This window comes from Hippoglossus hippoglossus, chromosome 9, assembly GCF_009819705.1.
Source record: "Hippoglossus hippoglossus isolate fHipHip1 chromosome 9, fHipHip1.pri, whole genome shotgun sequence".
Classification (NCBI taxonomy): domain Eukaryota; kingdom Metazoa; phylum Chordata; class Actinopteri; order Pleuronectiformes; family Pleuronectidae; genus Hippoglossus; species Hippoglossus hippoglossus.
In genome coordinates, this window is record NC_047159.1 from 608,862 (window position 1) to 623,306 (window position 14,445).

The following is a 14,445-nucleotide window of genomic DNA, read 5'->3' on the forward strand; positions in this document are numbered from 1 at the left end:
GAGCGTTTAATCCAAAGGAGGCGAACCGGTCTAGAAACTGGCTTTTACCCGTTCACCTGTATTTTGACGTTTCATCTTGAGGTGCTGCCTGTTCGGTGTCACCTGCATCAGCAGATCCAGGACCAGATCACTTTAACCTGTTTCCACTGATCTTTTTATATGAATTTATAAAAACACATCGTTTCATTGTCAAGGCATCTTTTATTTTCTCTCATTTTTTGACTAAACAAAAAAATCAAACCGTTGGGACTTTGTGGAAAAAATGATCAATGCAAAAGAATCTTTCAAAGGCAAAGTCACAAATGCAGCAACTTGATTTCAACACCAACAGAACATGGGGGGGGTTCTCCATCAATAGGAATGTTGAATGGGAGGGGAGGGGCTAAAGGGGTGTGGCTACAGGACGAGCAGGGGGTGAAGTGCTCAGAGCTCCCCACAGTCAGAGATGGCCAGCTTGACGGAGGTTTTGCCGCTCGAGGATCCAAACGTCTCCATCTTCCTCACCACATCTAATCCTTCCACCACGCTGCCGAACACCACGTGCTTCCCATCCAGCCTGCGGGCACAGAGCGGTTAGACACCAACAGGACAGGTTACTACGAGGCGTTACTATGAGGCGTGCGTTTACTCACCATGTGGTTTTCACTGTGCAGATGAAGAACTGGGATCCATTGGTGTTGGCGCCGGCGTTGGCCATGGACAGGATTCCAGGGCCGGTGTGTTTCAGGTTGAAGTTCTCATCAGCAAACTTGTTGCCATAGATGGACTTTCCACCAGTTCCGTTGTGGTTGGTGAAGTCACCACCCTGGAGTCCATCAACACAGATTAACGTCTCGCACACGCAACATGTTCGGCCGAACTTCGGTAACAATCAATGGTCAAAGGGCCGTTGAGTTTCTCACCTGGCACATGAAGTCGGTGATGACGCGGTGGAAGACGCAGCCCTTGTAGCCGAAGCCCTTCTCATTAGTGCACAGGGCGCGGAAGTTCTCAGCCGTCTTGGGCACGACGTCTTTACGGAGCTGCAGAAACAGAGTGAAGTTCATTTCAACACCGATACGAGCTGCTGCGTTCAGTGCACATTGGGCGTGACGCCATGTTGGACCTGAACCAAAACCTCAGGAGACTTTGTTCTGCGGGAACAGTTGTGTAACCACACCTGAGGAAAACCTGGCTCCGCTCCACACCAGTCAATAAACTGTTAGTCCACGCCTGCGGCAGAAGCTCCAGCTCATTACACACGAGTGTGTGTCTGTGAGTGTGTGGTCATTGTGTGTCAGTGAAACAGCTGCACTGCAGCACTGCATGTCCAGAGAGGGGGGGGCTGCAGAACTCAGCTGTGTGTCTGCTCAGTAACACTGAAGGGATCTGAGGCCACGAGCACGTGCCCCGTCCCTCAGACTCACATCTAACTAACATCTGGAAACATGCAGCCAACAACTAATCAGACATTTTAACTCGCAGCCCTCGTCAGGGCCCGTGGCCCCGGGAGTCTGGTTCCCAGGGACAGCACCAGTCCCCGGCGGAGGCCCGCAGGCCGCGACCCGCAGGCCGCGGGTCCGAGTCCCGTCGGCCTGGGAACTGCAGCCATGACCCGGGAACGCCCATAATGAGGCTCCACTCACAAAATGGCTGCTGGGCGCGACAGATGAGGAACAAGGGCTGCGGAGCACGGAGCTCGGTGCCGGGCACCAAGAGCCGCAGGTTCCCGGGGGCCCTTCATCCAACATCCGCATTGTACCGGGCAGACCCTCCCTCTCCCGCCCCCCCCCCGACCGCGCCAGCACCGTAGAACTTTCCACTCCCCCCCCCCCCACCCGGCGGTGTTAGCTTTACGAGCTAACATGCTAACCACTGCTGCGCGTTTTCGGTTTTAAACACGAACCGAGACCACCGGCCCGCCCAGACACGATGCGACCCCGGTACGACCCCCCCCCCACTGGCTGAAGCCCGGGGGTTACCCGGGCTGCAAAGGCCGCGAAGCGCTGCAACAAAGAGCGTCAGAGAGGCGGGGGCCCGGAGAGCGGGGGCCGGAGAGGAGCCTCCGGGGCCCGGAGAGCGGGGGCCCGGAGAGGAGCCTCCGGGGCCCGGAGAGCGGGGGCCGAAAAGCGGGCCCCGGAGGCTCCTCTCCGGGGCCCGAGAGGAGCCTCCGGGGCCCGGAGAGGAGCCTCCGGGGCCCGGAGAGCGGGGGCCGAAAAGCGGAGCCCGGAGAGGAGCCTCCGGGGCCTTAACGTGACAGGAGCGGGTGCACTTGATTTGTGACAGCGGGTCCTCAGATCAAAATGTCCGCTCACTATTCCCCGCTACAGCGGAAACGGATCCGCTGCTCGGGGACATGAAGCCGCTTCGTCCCCTGAATCAGACACGAGTCCCGTTAGAGCGGGAATAACCCGCAGGTAACGGGTCCGGGTCCCGTTACTCAAACACGTGCACATGGCTCCTTCCAGATAATCGTGACCGCGTGGCTAGCGTTAGCCTCCGGGGACGCTGCGTGCAAACACCGGGATCTAACGTCACGCATCCCGGAGTCACCGGGGACCGAGGCGGGAGCACCGACACCGGGCGGCGTCTCACTGACTAACGGCCCCCGCCCGCTCCCACAACCCGCGGCTGAATGAAAACCCGGTTTACCTCCATCACGATCCGGCCGATGGGAGAGCCGCCGGCGGTGACGTCGAAGAAGACTTTGGGGTTGGACATGTCTGCGGCGGAGGTTCGGAGCGGAGACACCGGAGGAGCGAGGACCCGAAAAAGATGGAGGAGCCCGAATCCCTATTATATAACACACCGGTGGGCGGGCTTACACCTCAGCGAGCCAATCGGTAACACGAGGCTTTTAAATGGCGTCAGTTTTATCGAATCAGCAGCGAGGACAGTCCCTGTGCACGGTGTGTTCGATTCCGGCGCCCCGCTCCCCCGGAGGCGGGACGTGTTGGAGCACCGCCCCCTTACGGAGTCCGCGTGCAAACAACCGAACTGACTGCGCCCGAGCAGCGCGCTCCACAGATGACTGACAGCTCGGGCGTCCAATCCGGTGCGTGAACGTCAACCTCCCGCAATCAGAGCGCGTTCCCGCTCACAGGATGACAAGTGTGTGTTTGTGTGCGTGCGCGCGCGGTTAAGCGGTCAGGGCGCGGTCCGTTCCCCGCAGGAAGACATGACGTCACCGGCCGTGTGACCTTTGACCTGAAACAGTTCATCTGAGAAGATTCTTTATTTTATAACGTTAATAAAACAGAAGTTTGGATCATTGAAGAAAAAGATTCTTTGAAACAAATAAATAAAATCGTCAGTTTGCTCCGAACGCGTTTGTTTGAAATAGTTTTTATAGCTTTGAGTCTCACACTGGGGCCACAGCACAGTGGTGTCCACAGACCTGAGGTCAGAGGTCAGAGGTCAGGCCCTGAACACTGCAAATTATCTTTCACCTCAGTTTGAATCATCAAATAGATCTGCAGCACTTCCGGTACCCGTTTCAAAATAAAAGCACTCCTTCGTTTCTGCTGACTGAATCCATTCAGCTGCAGAGTACTGGAATTCATGTAAGTACACAGAAATACTTTGAAAATACAGTGATCACACAACACAAACCTCGAGGACTGGAGTTAAAATAAAAGTTCCCACAAAGAACTTCTCTCTGTCTTTTCTCTCTCTCGCTCTCTCTCTCTCTCTCCTTGTACCACAAACATGTGATGATGGTTCAGGAGGTTTGAATGACATTAGATTCTCCTTGGGGGCGGGGCTTCTGTGATCCTGGAGATAACCATGACCTCCATTGTGGAGTTTACTATTAAGAAACTAAAACTTGAAATAGGAAACTAAACGTTTGTTTAAATGCAGATCTTCTGTTTATTCTGTAAAACGAAAGGTTCCTGTGTGACCGAGCGATGATGGGCGTGTGCCATCAGTGACCTTTAATGACCTTTGACGGCCTGTGGCGGGCGCTCAGTGTGACGAGGCGTGCACGCTGCAGCATGAGGTTTCCTACACATGAATTTTCTCATTTATCTGATTCAGTTTTACAGATGTCATTAAAGAAACTCTGACTGTCTTTCCAGTGTGTGTTTATTAAATTACAAAGGTTATTATTATAATTGTTATTAGCATCATTACTGGATCATACAGAGTGATCATGTGCAGTTGGTTCTTTTCAGAAGCCACTGGGACATGGAGACATCACAACTGTCTGGACTCTAGTCACTTTACAACATACAGAGTAATGATGAGGAGGAGGAGGATGAAGACGAAGTCATCTAGAATCACAGTTTGACGAAATGACCAAACAACTCAGTGTTTTCTCTTTTTCTTCTCCTCCTTGTATCACTGTGTTTGGCCGAACCTGGATCCTGAACGCCTCGCGCTGCATTCAGGGAGCGAGTTTAAAATGCACTGAAGAGGCTCGACAACAGGCGCTCAAGAAAGTTCTGGGACAGAGACGACAAAAAGCTTTGGCCCCGTTTACACTTCTCACTTCAGACGTCTCGTATCTGAAAAACTCCAGATGTGCATGAACCTGCGTCGTTTACACTCAGCCACATGTTCAGACCTGTGAAGAACAGGTGATGTTCTCCAGAACCGCCTTCGTCTGTGGAACACATACCAGACCTTTAGAACATCTGTAATAACCGTTGTGCAGTTACTGCCAGAACGCAAGCAGTGACCACGAGAACGTCTGTAGGCTTTAGACAACTCAAGCAAGGTCGCCGCGCTGTGGCCGAGCGTAAACCGTCTTTTCTGTGGGATTTGATCTTTTGGTTTTTTTTTCCTCTTCAGTGACTCGGGTGAAAAACAAACGCGTCTGTAAAAACAGACCAAACTGTTCATTTAAAGCTCATCTTCAACTATTTATACCATAACATTTAAAACTGGACCAGAAATATTCCGGTTTGAAAGAACTTCCGATCATATTTACTCCTCATCACCGCTGAACGCCATCGAACAACAACGCCACTTGGATAAAAATCAACCAACAGAAACTAACGTGGAAAAGGCTCAGCAGTGATGGTGAATCTTAAAACATCGACGCTCACGTTAAATAGTTTGTAGTGGCTGTGATGAGTGAGGCTGTCAGCTCCGACAGGGAATGAAGGATGAAGCATCAAAATACAGTTTCAGAGAATAAAAAAAAAAAAAAAAGAACTATAAAATAAAGTTACCATCAAGTTCATAGTCACACATCAAAGAGTTTTCATATTTAAAAGTTGGAGGTTTTTTTCATTTTGTATTTATCGTCCACTCCATCCTGTGCAGGCAGCGGCCATGTTGGACCGACAGCCGTGTTGGCGGGCGAGGAGACACAGAGTTTGCATGTCACAGTTAGTCTGTTTAAATTCTCTGTGTGTGTTCAGTTGTTCTCAAACAGGGACAGAAGGTCGTCGTTGTTGTTGTTCGGGAGGTCCGGAGGTCCGAGGTACGACAGCAGCTCGTCTGGGTTCGTCAGCTCTGGAAGCAACTGCAGGGACAAGCACTGATTAACAATGGTGTTCCACAGGGCTCCATACTTGGGCCACATCTCTTTTCTTTGTACAGGCTTCTAATGAATTTATTACAAACTTTTAATATAAAGATTAAATAATCTTACACAAGTCTGCCCCCGAAAAACATTATGTTGATTGCAACTCAAAATATACAAAAATACACATTTCAGCTGCTTGAACCAAGTTAAGCGTTTGGATGTTGATAAAAATCTGATAGAAGTTATTGGTTCTGATTTGATGCAAAGTTTCAGGGTGACTTGAATTTAAGTCATATGATACATATACAGGTACATTTGTATTATTACTGCATTATGAAACAGTATCATCTGAGTGTAGTTTCTACTTACATCCAGAGAAGGTTCTGGAACCTCTGCTGACGCCCCGAGCCCGAAGGAGCCATCGCCTTGGAGACGGGGGTTCTGGTTGCTACGCTGCATCATTTGGTTTCCCCCCATTTGCGAGTTGCCATGGAGACCCTGCGACTGCTGCTGGGAGAGAGGAGCACCATGGGAAGTTGAGTCCAGACGACCTGAGACTGACATCTAAAAAGAATGAAGAGTTTAGAGGAAGAAAAGAAAAACAGACGGAAACAAAGAAAGGGAGTAAAGTGGACAGAGGAGGAGAGAAAACAAGGAGGTAGGAAGGAAAGGAGAGAGGGAAGGGGCAGATGCAAGGAAGCAATAGAAAAAGGGAATGAAAGAAGAAAAGGAGAGGGAGAGGTTGCATTAATTGAACTTTCCCCTGGACGAGTGTGAACTCAGTGAACGACTCTCCTCACCTGTCCGGCCAGTGGGTGAGGCGGCGGTTTGTCGGGGGTGAGGAGGGCACTGGAGAGCTCCGACTGGTAGGAGAGAGGGGGAGGACCGGGGGAGGAGAAGTCCCCCCCAACTCCCGGAGTCCCAGGACCACTGAAGTCTGAGAAAGTCCCGGACTGACCGGGATAGGACGGAGCTGACGGAGACAGAGACGGATCAATACGTACGATGCGAACGCGATTCTCTTCTTAATTACCTGTAGATTAAAGACAGATCTGTTTAATTTAATGAAGAGATAATACCTGGTCCGGGGTAATCAGGGGTGTGGCTGCTATTATTGCTGCCCCCTGCAGGCATTGAGGGATAGGGCATCGGAGAAGAGGCGGCATTGGCAGAGGAAGAGGGGGCGGGGCCAAGCGATGCAATCATCTCCATCACGCTGGGCAGGACCATGTGACTGGGGCTGAGCGTCCTGCAGCGCTTCAACACGGGGCCGTCAGACTCCTCCTTCACGTGGATGTCCGGCTTCACGGGGACCGGCTTCCAGCTGCACACCGGGTCAATGGTGATCTCCTCGTACTCCGAGCTGAGGAAGAGGAGGAAGAGGAAAGTGAGAAACGAGGAAGTACAAGTCCCACACACCGTTTTCATTTAGTAGCCTGCTTGGCAAACTAGCCACTAGGTGTGTGTTAGCGTTTTTTTACTTTGTAGAATGTAGACGTTTCTTACTTTTGAACGTAGATGAGTATTCCCAACATGTACTGATCCACCTCCAGACCTTCTAACAGAGCAGTTTTACTGCACACACACACACACACACACACACACACACACACACACACACACACACACACACACACACACACACACACACACACACACACACACACACACACACACACACACACACACACACACACACACACAGGTTACAGAGGAGACACTGGATGAATCACGTTGACAGTGCGAGTGTGTGAGTCGTACATACTTGCACACGGGGCATCTCCAGGTTCCTCGCTCACAGTTGAGCTGCAGGTACGACTCCAGGTCAAAACACTGTAGACACACACACACACACACACACAATGAGTTTGAGTGTCTGTGTGATTCCCTTTCTATAGTTTGTGTCTCAGACTCGATGACGTGTTGTCTGAGGAGTGGCAGCGGCAGCTGTGACGTGCTGCTCTGACCTGTATGTGTCTGCAGTCGTGACCTCTGGCCGGCAGCTGGATGCGGCGAAAAGTGATGGGACATTTTAATGAGACTCTGATGGCCGTCTGCTCCACGCCATCCTCTCCATTTAACCCGGGTGTCCCAGGAATCGACCCGCTGCTGAAGTTTCTTTTTACTGAGGGTCAGAGTGAGCGGGGGGGGAGAGAACATCTGATGTTAGTATCTCAGACGTCGTCGCTGAGGAAACGAACCAGAGAGGGAAGAGAAGACGAGCGGTGGACTCACTCTTGGTGACGCAGTGCTCCGCAGGAAGCAGCCTCTTCTTCATCAGACCCTGCAGCACCGAGCGGACCGACGGCCGGTGAACGAGCTGGAGGACGAACAGGTGGGACTGTGGAGAGGAAGTTTTACGTATCAGATTTCAAAATAAAACCATCTCTGTCCACATGGGCGTTTTGGCTCCGGATCAGTTTTAATTCCGTTCCCGCTCACGTTCCCTGGGCGTGCACGTGTTGGTGTAAACAGGAAGCATTTTGGTTTGGTTGTTAGTTGTGCGTGTGTGTTCTTACGCAGCAGCAGGCGGTCACTGTGATCTGGATGGTGTTCCTGCCCGGCTGACACACCTGCTTCAGGTACAAAGGCTTATGGGAAGTTTTGTTGTCGCCTCGCTCGATGGTGAGAGGAGTCGCGTTCACGCTCACCTGAGGACGAGACACGCAGGTAAACAAAACGAACAAAAACTAACCACTAAACTCCTCAATGAGGATGTAAGAAAAAGGTCGGACCTGGACGGAAGCGGGCCAGTTAGTGTTCATCTGTCGATCCTCATGGTGGTAACACTTAAACTGGAGTTCCAGGTCCGGTCTGAGACACACACAAACACACACACAAACACACACACAAACATTAATACATGTTGTTGTGACTGAAGAAGCGCAGCGGGACCTCCGACTCTTCTCACCTCATGATGAGCGTTTTGTAGACGGAGTCTCGCAGCTGGAAGACGTGGTTACTGACGGCCAGGTTGTGCTCCAACCTGAACGGCTCTAACACGACACCGTCACGCACCGGGAAGGTCAGCCGCAGGTCGTCGCTAGGGTTACCTGTTGACAGGAAGTCAACACGGTCAGACACCTGAACACTTGGCTGTGACATCACCAACACCCGAGAGGTTTAATCAGATTATAAAAGATAGAGAATATTTGACTGATAATAATCTGATTCATTATTTGGTAATAATCTGATTACTGAGGTCCTTTCAATGGTTGTGTGATGATTTCATAATCTAAATAAATCTCAACATCTTTTGTTAAAACTAAGACTCACTGTCAAACAACTGTGACCTTTTGTATAATCGAAAACGTGTGTGTGCACCTGTAGGAGGGGGCGGGGCCAGGCCGGCCATGTTGGGTTTGATGTCGGGCAGAAAGGAGGAGGGGCTCGGCTTGATGTCACTGCTGCCAGGCGACATGTAGGGCGGGGCCATGGAACTGCTTGGGGTGATGGGAGGGGTCGGGTTACCGGGTACCGGTGAGGAGGGGTAACCTGGCAACCCTCGACCAGGCTGAGAGAGAGAGAGAGACAGAGAGAGAGAGAGAGGGAGAGACAGAGAGAGAGGGGGAGAGAGAGAGAGAGAGAGAGACAGAGAGAGAGAGAGAGAGAGAGAGAGAGAGAGAGAGACAGAGAGAGAGAGAGAGACAGAGAGAGAGAGAGAGGGAGAGACAGAGAGAGAGGGGGAGAGAGAGAGAGAGAGAGAGACAGAGAGAGAGAGAGAGAGAGAGAGAGAGAGAGAGACAGAGAGAGAGAGAGAGACAGAGAGAGAGAGACAGAGAGAGAGAGACAGAGAGAGAGAGAGAGACAGAGAGAGAGGGGCGAGTGTTGAACTGTTGACAGTAGTGAGGATTATTTTGACACACACACACACACACACACAGCTCTTCTTACCCCTGAAGGTTGGTTGAAGGAGCTGTAGACACCACCAGCGCCCCCTGTTGTCAGAGCGTTTAAACCTCCACCCTGACCATTAAACTGTTCCTGCTGCACAAGCACATGAACAACAACTTAAGTCATTACACACACACACACACACACACACACACACACACACACACACACACACACACACACACACACACACACACACACACACACACACACACACACACACACACACACCTTGTAGTACTGTGAGTTGGGGGGTCCAGAGGGGGGGTACTGTGGAAGGGACATCTTATGGCTATGATAAGAGGGGGAGGGGCCGGTTCTCTGAGGGGCGGGGCCTGGACCTGCAGGGAAACAGATAGAGACTTTGACCAATCAGAGAACAGGAGTGAGCTACATGTGACTGTTAAACATGTGAACAGATGTGATTGGTCAGAGACTTCCAATGATCTGAAAGATAAATCTGACAAAACAAAGTACAGTGTATTTTATGACTTCATCAGTGACATTTAAAACACACAGTGACAAAACAACACAACACACACACAACAGAGCTGCTGGTGTTTCGGCTCGGAGGAGGATTCACAGACTGAGCTGGAGGCATGTTGTGTTTTCACCATAGACTTCAGTTGTGTTGGATTCTGCTCTAACACCGTTTACCCCTTAAACTCCAGAAGTGTTTTGTGGACTCACACACAAGTCGTCGTCCCCCCCCCCCCCCCCATCAGCACCATGGTGAGTAGATAATTACACCCAACACAGTGACCTCTTGATCCTTCTGAGATCACTTTCATTTCTTATTAAAATGAAAGGATATGTAACGTCTTACCTTGGTGGTACTGCATGTTAGGTCCGGGGTACGGACCAGGCCCGGCGTGACCGCCTCCACCTGAACCCGCCATCGCTCCACTGGCGCCACCCGGACCCGACATCACGTTGACACTGGAGCCGACGGGAACGCCGTACTGCTGAGACATTCCTGGGAATGACTGAGAGACGGCGAGGTGGAGGGGAAACATGTGATCTCACTATGTTCAAATAAACAAGCGGCAGTACAAAGTGTTGGTTTTGTCCACGTTCAGTTTATAAACTTTTATTATTTTTATATAATTACTATTATATAAACATGCATTATATTACAAATATTTATTATATTAGAAATTACATCAGAGCAATAAATAAAGATACCAATGAATCTATTCAGATTCAATTCTATGTTGAGCCTGATTCAATCCGACTAAATATTTATTAAATCAAGTTTAATATGGATTTAAACTGACACCTATAAACTCACCTCAGAGTTGTAGGGCCGTTTGAGGCCCTGCGGGGGCCTTAGGTGGCCCTGCTGTGGTCCAGGACCATAATTTGGATGCTGGGGGACCCTCTGGGGGCCCCCTCCGGGTCCATACATGGGGCCCATTGAGGGGGGACCCCTAGTAGGGCCTTGACCAGGGCCAATGCCTCCAGGAGCCATGCCAGGGGGGCCACGGGGGCCCGAGTGGGCCATAAACTGGTTGTTATAGGCTGGACCTCCCATCTAAAAACACACACACAGTACTTGTATTAGAGCGAGCCAGTGGGGACATCTCCAGCAGGGGGAGCTCTTACCCCTGCTGTCAGTCTGCTGGCGTCTCCCTCACCTGTCCATAGTTCATCTCTTGGTTTTGTTTCTCCTGGATGGCAGCAACGGTTGCGGTGGCGGTGGCAGTTGCGGTGGCGGCAGCTGCAGCGACGGCGGCGGCGGCAGCCTGAGTGAAGTCAGCGGAGCCTCTGGAGCCACCAGGGTTGGACGGGTAACTACAGACACACGGAGGAAGTGGTTTTTTGAGTTTTACATTTATTGTTCAAGCTTTTCTGATTTAACTACAGCTGTGATCCCTCCATCACGATTGGACCAGTCACATGACACAAGTTGCAGGAAGTAAACAGGAGTAATATCAACAAAACAAAACATATAAATAAACCAACTCACCTCCCCGAGTACCCCCCCGGTCCTCCGGTGTAGCCCCCTTGCGTCCGGCCGTACATGCCCTGGTTCATGTAGCCTTTGTTGGGCTCTCCGTAGCCCTGCTGGCCCATGTAGCCACCAGGTCCACCGGCCATGCCTGGACCTCCGGGGCCCTGCATCATGGGCCCCCCGCCTTGGTTGGCCCCGGGGCCCATCACCCCTCCACCCAGACCCTGACAGACACAGAATCACACACTTTACATCCAGGTACTGACCTCTTGAACAGAATGTCACTCATTCATCTGTTTGGTGATGTCATACCTGGCTAGCCGAAGGATTGGTCACTCCCCAGACTGTGGTGACCACGGAGAGGGATCCAGTGGGCTGATTGGTGGGCTGCTGCCAGCTGGAGGGGTCGTAGGGGTACGAACCCTCGCTGCACACACACAGGGAGCAATCACAGGGGGAGATTTTCACACACATTTAATTCTCGTAAAATTACGACTATTTTGGAAATCTATTTGTGGTTCTATTACTAAACTATAGAGAACAAAGGTCTGGCAATTTGATTGAAAATGAATCAGGTTGTAAAGAGTGAGTGTGTGTGTGTGTGTGTGTGTGTGTGTGTGTGTGTGTGTGTGTGTGTGTGTGTGTGTGTGTACCTGTGTGGGTTATTGGTCAGTCCAGCCTTCATCTGGTTCAGAGGGTTCATGGTGGACGGGGCTCGGACAGAGAGACAGACTCCTGCAGACAGACATGCTCCAATCAGATGATGCACTACATTTCCCATCAGCCCTGAGGTGTTTTCTTTTTGATAAGCAATCAAACTCATTTCTCCCAAACTTTATTCCAATCATAAAAACTTAAATATCCACAATGCCCTGCAAGTGCTTAGCTCAGAGTTCAGTGAGTTTACAACCATCATCTGACTACTGATCAGAAATTAGCAGGAGTGTAAACTAGTAATAATAAATATTTAAAGAGTAAGTGTGTGTGGTCAAAGGCCAGAAGGAGGGGCGACCACACACACCTGGACAAATAGTTAATCTCTCTCTCCCTCTCACACACGACCAGGTTGTTGTCGTATTGATGATCAGGATGTTGTATCCAGAATTAATTCATCTGTGATGTGATCAATACAAATCTTCATTTTAAATCTAGCTCCTCCAGATAAAAGCTTCAGTGTTTGACTGAGTCATCTGAGAGGCTGCAGCACACACACACACACACACACACACACACACACACACACACACACACACACACACTTTTACTTTACAAACAAATGGGAAAGACTTCACTACATGAAAGTCACATGAAATAAAAAGACAGAACTGACACAAACTTCAGTTCAATATCAGAGGAACTGAAAACATTATTGATTTGTTTATTTTATAAAGTAAAAAAGGCTGAAACCAGCTTGTGTCACACTTTCAGTTTGAACACAGTGACAGAGATAAACAGAGGATCCTGGTGTTTCAGGCTCTAAATGTTTCTCTTTGACTTAATTAATAACCTGATAATAAAATGATCGGTTATTTATTATCCAGTTGATTAATGGATGAAGTGTTTCAGTAGCAGACGACAGGAGAATGAATCTCTTTCTGCTGTTTGACGCTCTGAGCTGTTTCATTTTCAATCTGGTTTTTAACAGTTTATAAATGTAACGTCCCTCATCTACAGCTGATCAACTGATAACCAGACATTAACATCAATGGTTGTCATGGTAACCTGAGACAACACAGTGAAAATAAAAAACACGTCTGCATTTTACTGAGATGATAAAGGTCAAATTTAACGACATGATTTATGAACGGACTTTGTTTGAAGTTTATCATAAGATGCAAACAGACAGTCTTTATATAAAGTCATTGATGGTCTTTATATACAGTCACTGATCGTCTTTATATACAGTCACTGATCATCTTTATATACAGTCACTGATCATCTTTATATACAGTTACTGATCATCTTTATATACAGTCACTGATCATCTTTATATACAGTCACTGATCATCTTTATATACAGTCACTGATCATCTTTATATACACTCACTGATCCTCTTTATATACAGTCACTGATCCTCTTTATATACAGTCACTGATGGTCTTTATATACACTCACTGATCATCTTTATATACAGTCACTGATGGTCTTTATATACAGTCACTGATCATCTTTATATACAGTCACTGATCGTCTTTATATACAGTCACTGATCATCTTTATATACAGTCACTGATCGTCTTTATATACAGTCACTGATCATCTTTATATACAGTCACTGATCATCTTTATATACAGTCACTGATCATCTTTATATACAGTCACTGATGGTCTTTATATACAGTCACTGATCATCTTTATATACAGTCAGTGATCCTCTTTATATACAGTCACTGATTGTCTTTATATACAGTCACTGATGGTCTTTATATACAGTCACTGATCGTCTTTATATACAGTCACTGATTGTCTTTATATACAGTCACTGATCATCTCTATATAAAGTCACTGATGGTCTCTATAGACAGTCAGTGTTTCACTATAACATTAAACTTCAGTGTTTGACTATCTTATTAATAATAATATAAATAATACTAATAATAAACAGATGGTTTGGTAAACCGGGAGAAACCCGGTTCACTCGGTGAGTTTAAAAACAAAATGAAAGTGTCCGGAGACATTTTGAGATTCTAGAAGCTAACATGCTAACATGCTAACAGGCTGCTCCTGCGGGTGGCACCGCTGCTAGCGTTAGCATGCTAACAAGACGACAGCAGCCGTGTAAACCGACTGAAAGGATTCACCGAACACGGTCATTGAAACGGAACCGAAACTGAACGTTAAACCTCCGGTAACGTGCTGAACACCCCGCGTTAGTGTCCACATGTCGCCCCCCGCCGCTGCTACAGGAGGAGCCGTTAGCCTCGCTAGCCCGTCGGGCTGTGACAATGGAATGCTCCGAGGCTAACAGTTAGCTTCCAGCTAGCTTCCCCTCCAACACGGAGAAGCAGCGGCTCCACTGCGGGTGAACACGTCCCGTCACATCCACACCACACACCGCGGCCTGGAGCCTCCAGCGCAGCCCACCTACCTGCTCTACTCCCCCGGTGTCTGAGCCCTGCTCCGGGGCTCCGTAGTCTGCAC

The 14,445-nt window shown here is 49.2% G+C and overlaps 2 protein-coding genes across 4 annotated transcripts in view; both read right to left on the reverse strand.

Annotated features, from left to right (window-relative positions):
- Positions 1–181: 181 nt before the first annotated feature.
- Positions 182–2,792, reverse strand: ppiaa (peptidylprolyl isomerase Aa (cyclophilin A)). The gene is made up of 4 exons (XM_034596653.1): positions 2,632–2,792; positions 903–1,022; positions 633–805; positions 182–556 (listed from the first exon to the last, which is right to left on the reverse strand). The coding sequence occupies exons 1-4, from the start codon at positions 2,698–2,700 to the stop codon at positions 424–426; spliced, it is 495 nt and encodes a 164-aa protein (XP_034452544.1). The 5' UTR covers positions 2,701–2,792; the 3' UTR covers positions 182–423.
- Positions 2,793–4,763: 1,971 nt separating this feature from the next.
- LOC117768357 (zinc finger MIZ domain-containing protein 2-like) overlaps positions 4,764–14,445 on the reverse strand; it is a 10,001-nt gene continuing 319 nt past the window's right edge. Inside the window, exons 1-21 of one of the 3 annotated variants that reach the window (XM_034596633.1) lie at positions 14,393–14,445; positions 11,957–12,038; positions 11,616–11,730; positions 11,319–11,527; positions 10,987–11,143; positions 10,641–10,883; positions 10,176–10,335; positions 9,581–9,690; positions 9,350–9,442; positions 8,780–8,969; positions 8,367–8,508; positions 8,191–8,269; positions 7,975–8,106; positions 7,691–7,796; positions 7,423–7,580; positions 7,221–7,288; positions 6,962–7,030; positions 6,535–6,818; positions 6,256–6,428; positions 5,825–5,962; positions 4,764–5,452 (exon numbers count right to left, since the gene is read on the reverse strand). The exon at positions 14,393–14,445 is cut by the window's right edge and continues 319 nt beyond it. In XM_034596633.1, coding sequence (XP_034452524.1) covers positions 5,345–5,452; positions 5,825–5,962; positions 6,256–6,428; positions 6,535–6,818; positions 6,962–7,030; positions 7,221–7,288; positions 7,423–7,580; positions 7,691–7,796; positions 7,975–8,106; positions 8,191–8,269; positions 8,367–8,508; positions 8,780–8,969; positions 9,350–9,442; positions 9,581–9,690; positions 10,176–10,335; positions 10,641–10,883; positions 10,987–11,143; positions 11,319–11,527; positions 11,616–11,730; positions 11,957–12,006 — 2,784 coding nt within the window. In that variant the 5' untranslated portion in view covers positions 12,007–12,038; positions 14,393–14,445 and the 3' untranslated portion in view covers positions 4,764–5,344. Of the gene's footprint in view, positions 5,453–5,824; positions 6,020–6,255; positions 6,429–6,534; positions 6,819–6,961; positions 7,031–7,220; positions 7,289–7,422; positions 7,581–7,690; positions 7,797–7,974; positions 8,107–8,190; positions 8,270–8,366; positions 8,509–8,779; positions 8,970–9,349; positions 9,443–9,580; positions 9,691–10,175; positions 10,336–10,640; positions 10,884–10,986; positions 11,144–11,318; positions 11,528–11,615; positions 11,731–11,956; positions 12,039–14,392 lie in introns of all 3 variants that reach the window. The other 2 variants (XM_034596632.1, XM_034596631.1) reach the window with 2 other exon arrangements.

Bases quoted from the DNA above. Each gene is read 5' to 3' on its own strand.
- ppiaa (XM_034596653.1), bottom strand. From the start codon at position 2,700: ATGTCCAACCCCAAAGTCTTCTTCGACGTCACCGCCGGCGGCTCTCCC. The intron at 1,023-2,631 runs GTAAACCGGGTT...CTGTTTCTGCAG, and splicing joins TCGGCCGGATCGTGATGGAG to CTCCGTAAAGACGTCGTGCC. The intron at 557-632 runs GTGAGTAAACGC...CTGTGCCCGCAG, and splicing joins TGCACAGTGAAAACCACATG to GCTGGATGGGAAGCACGTGG.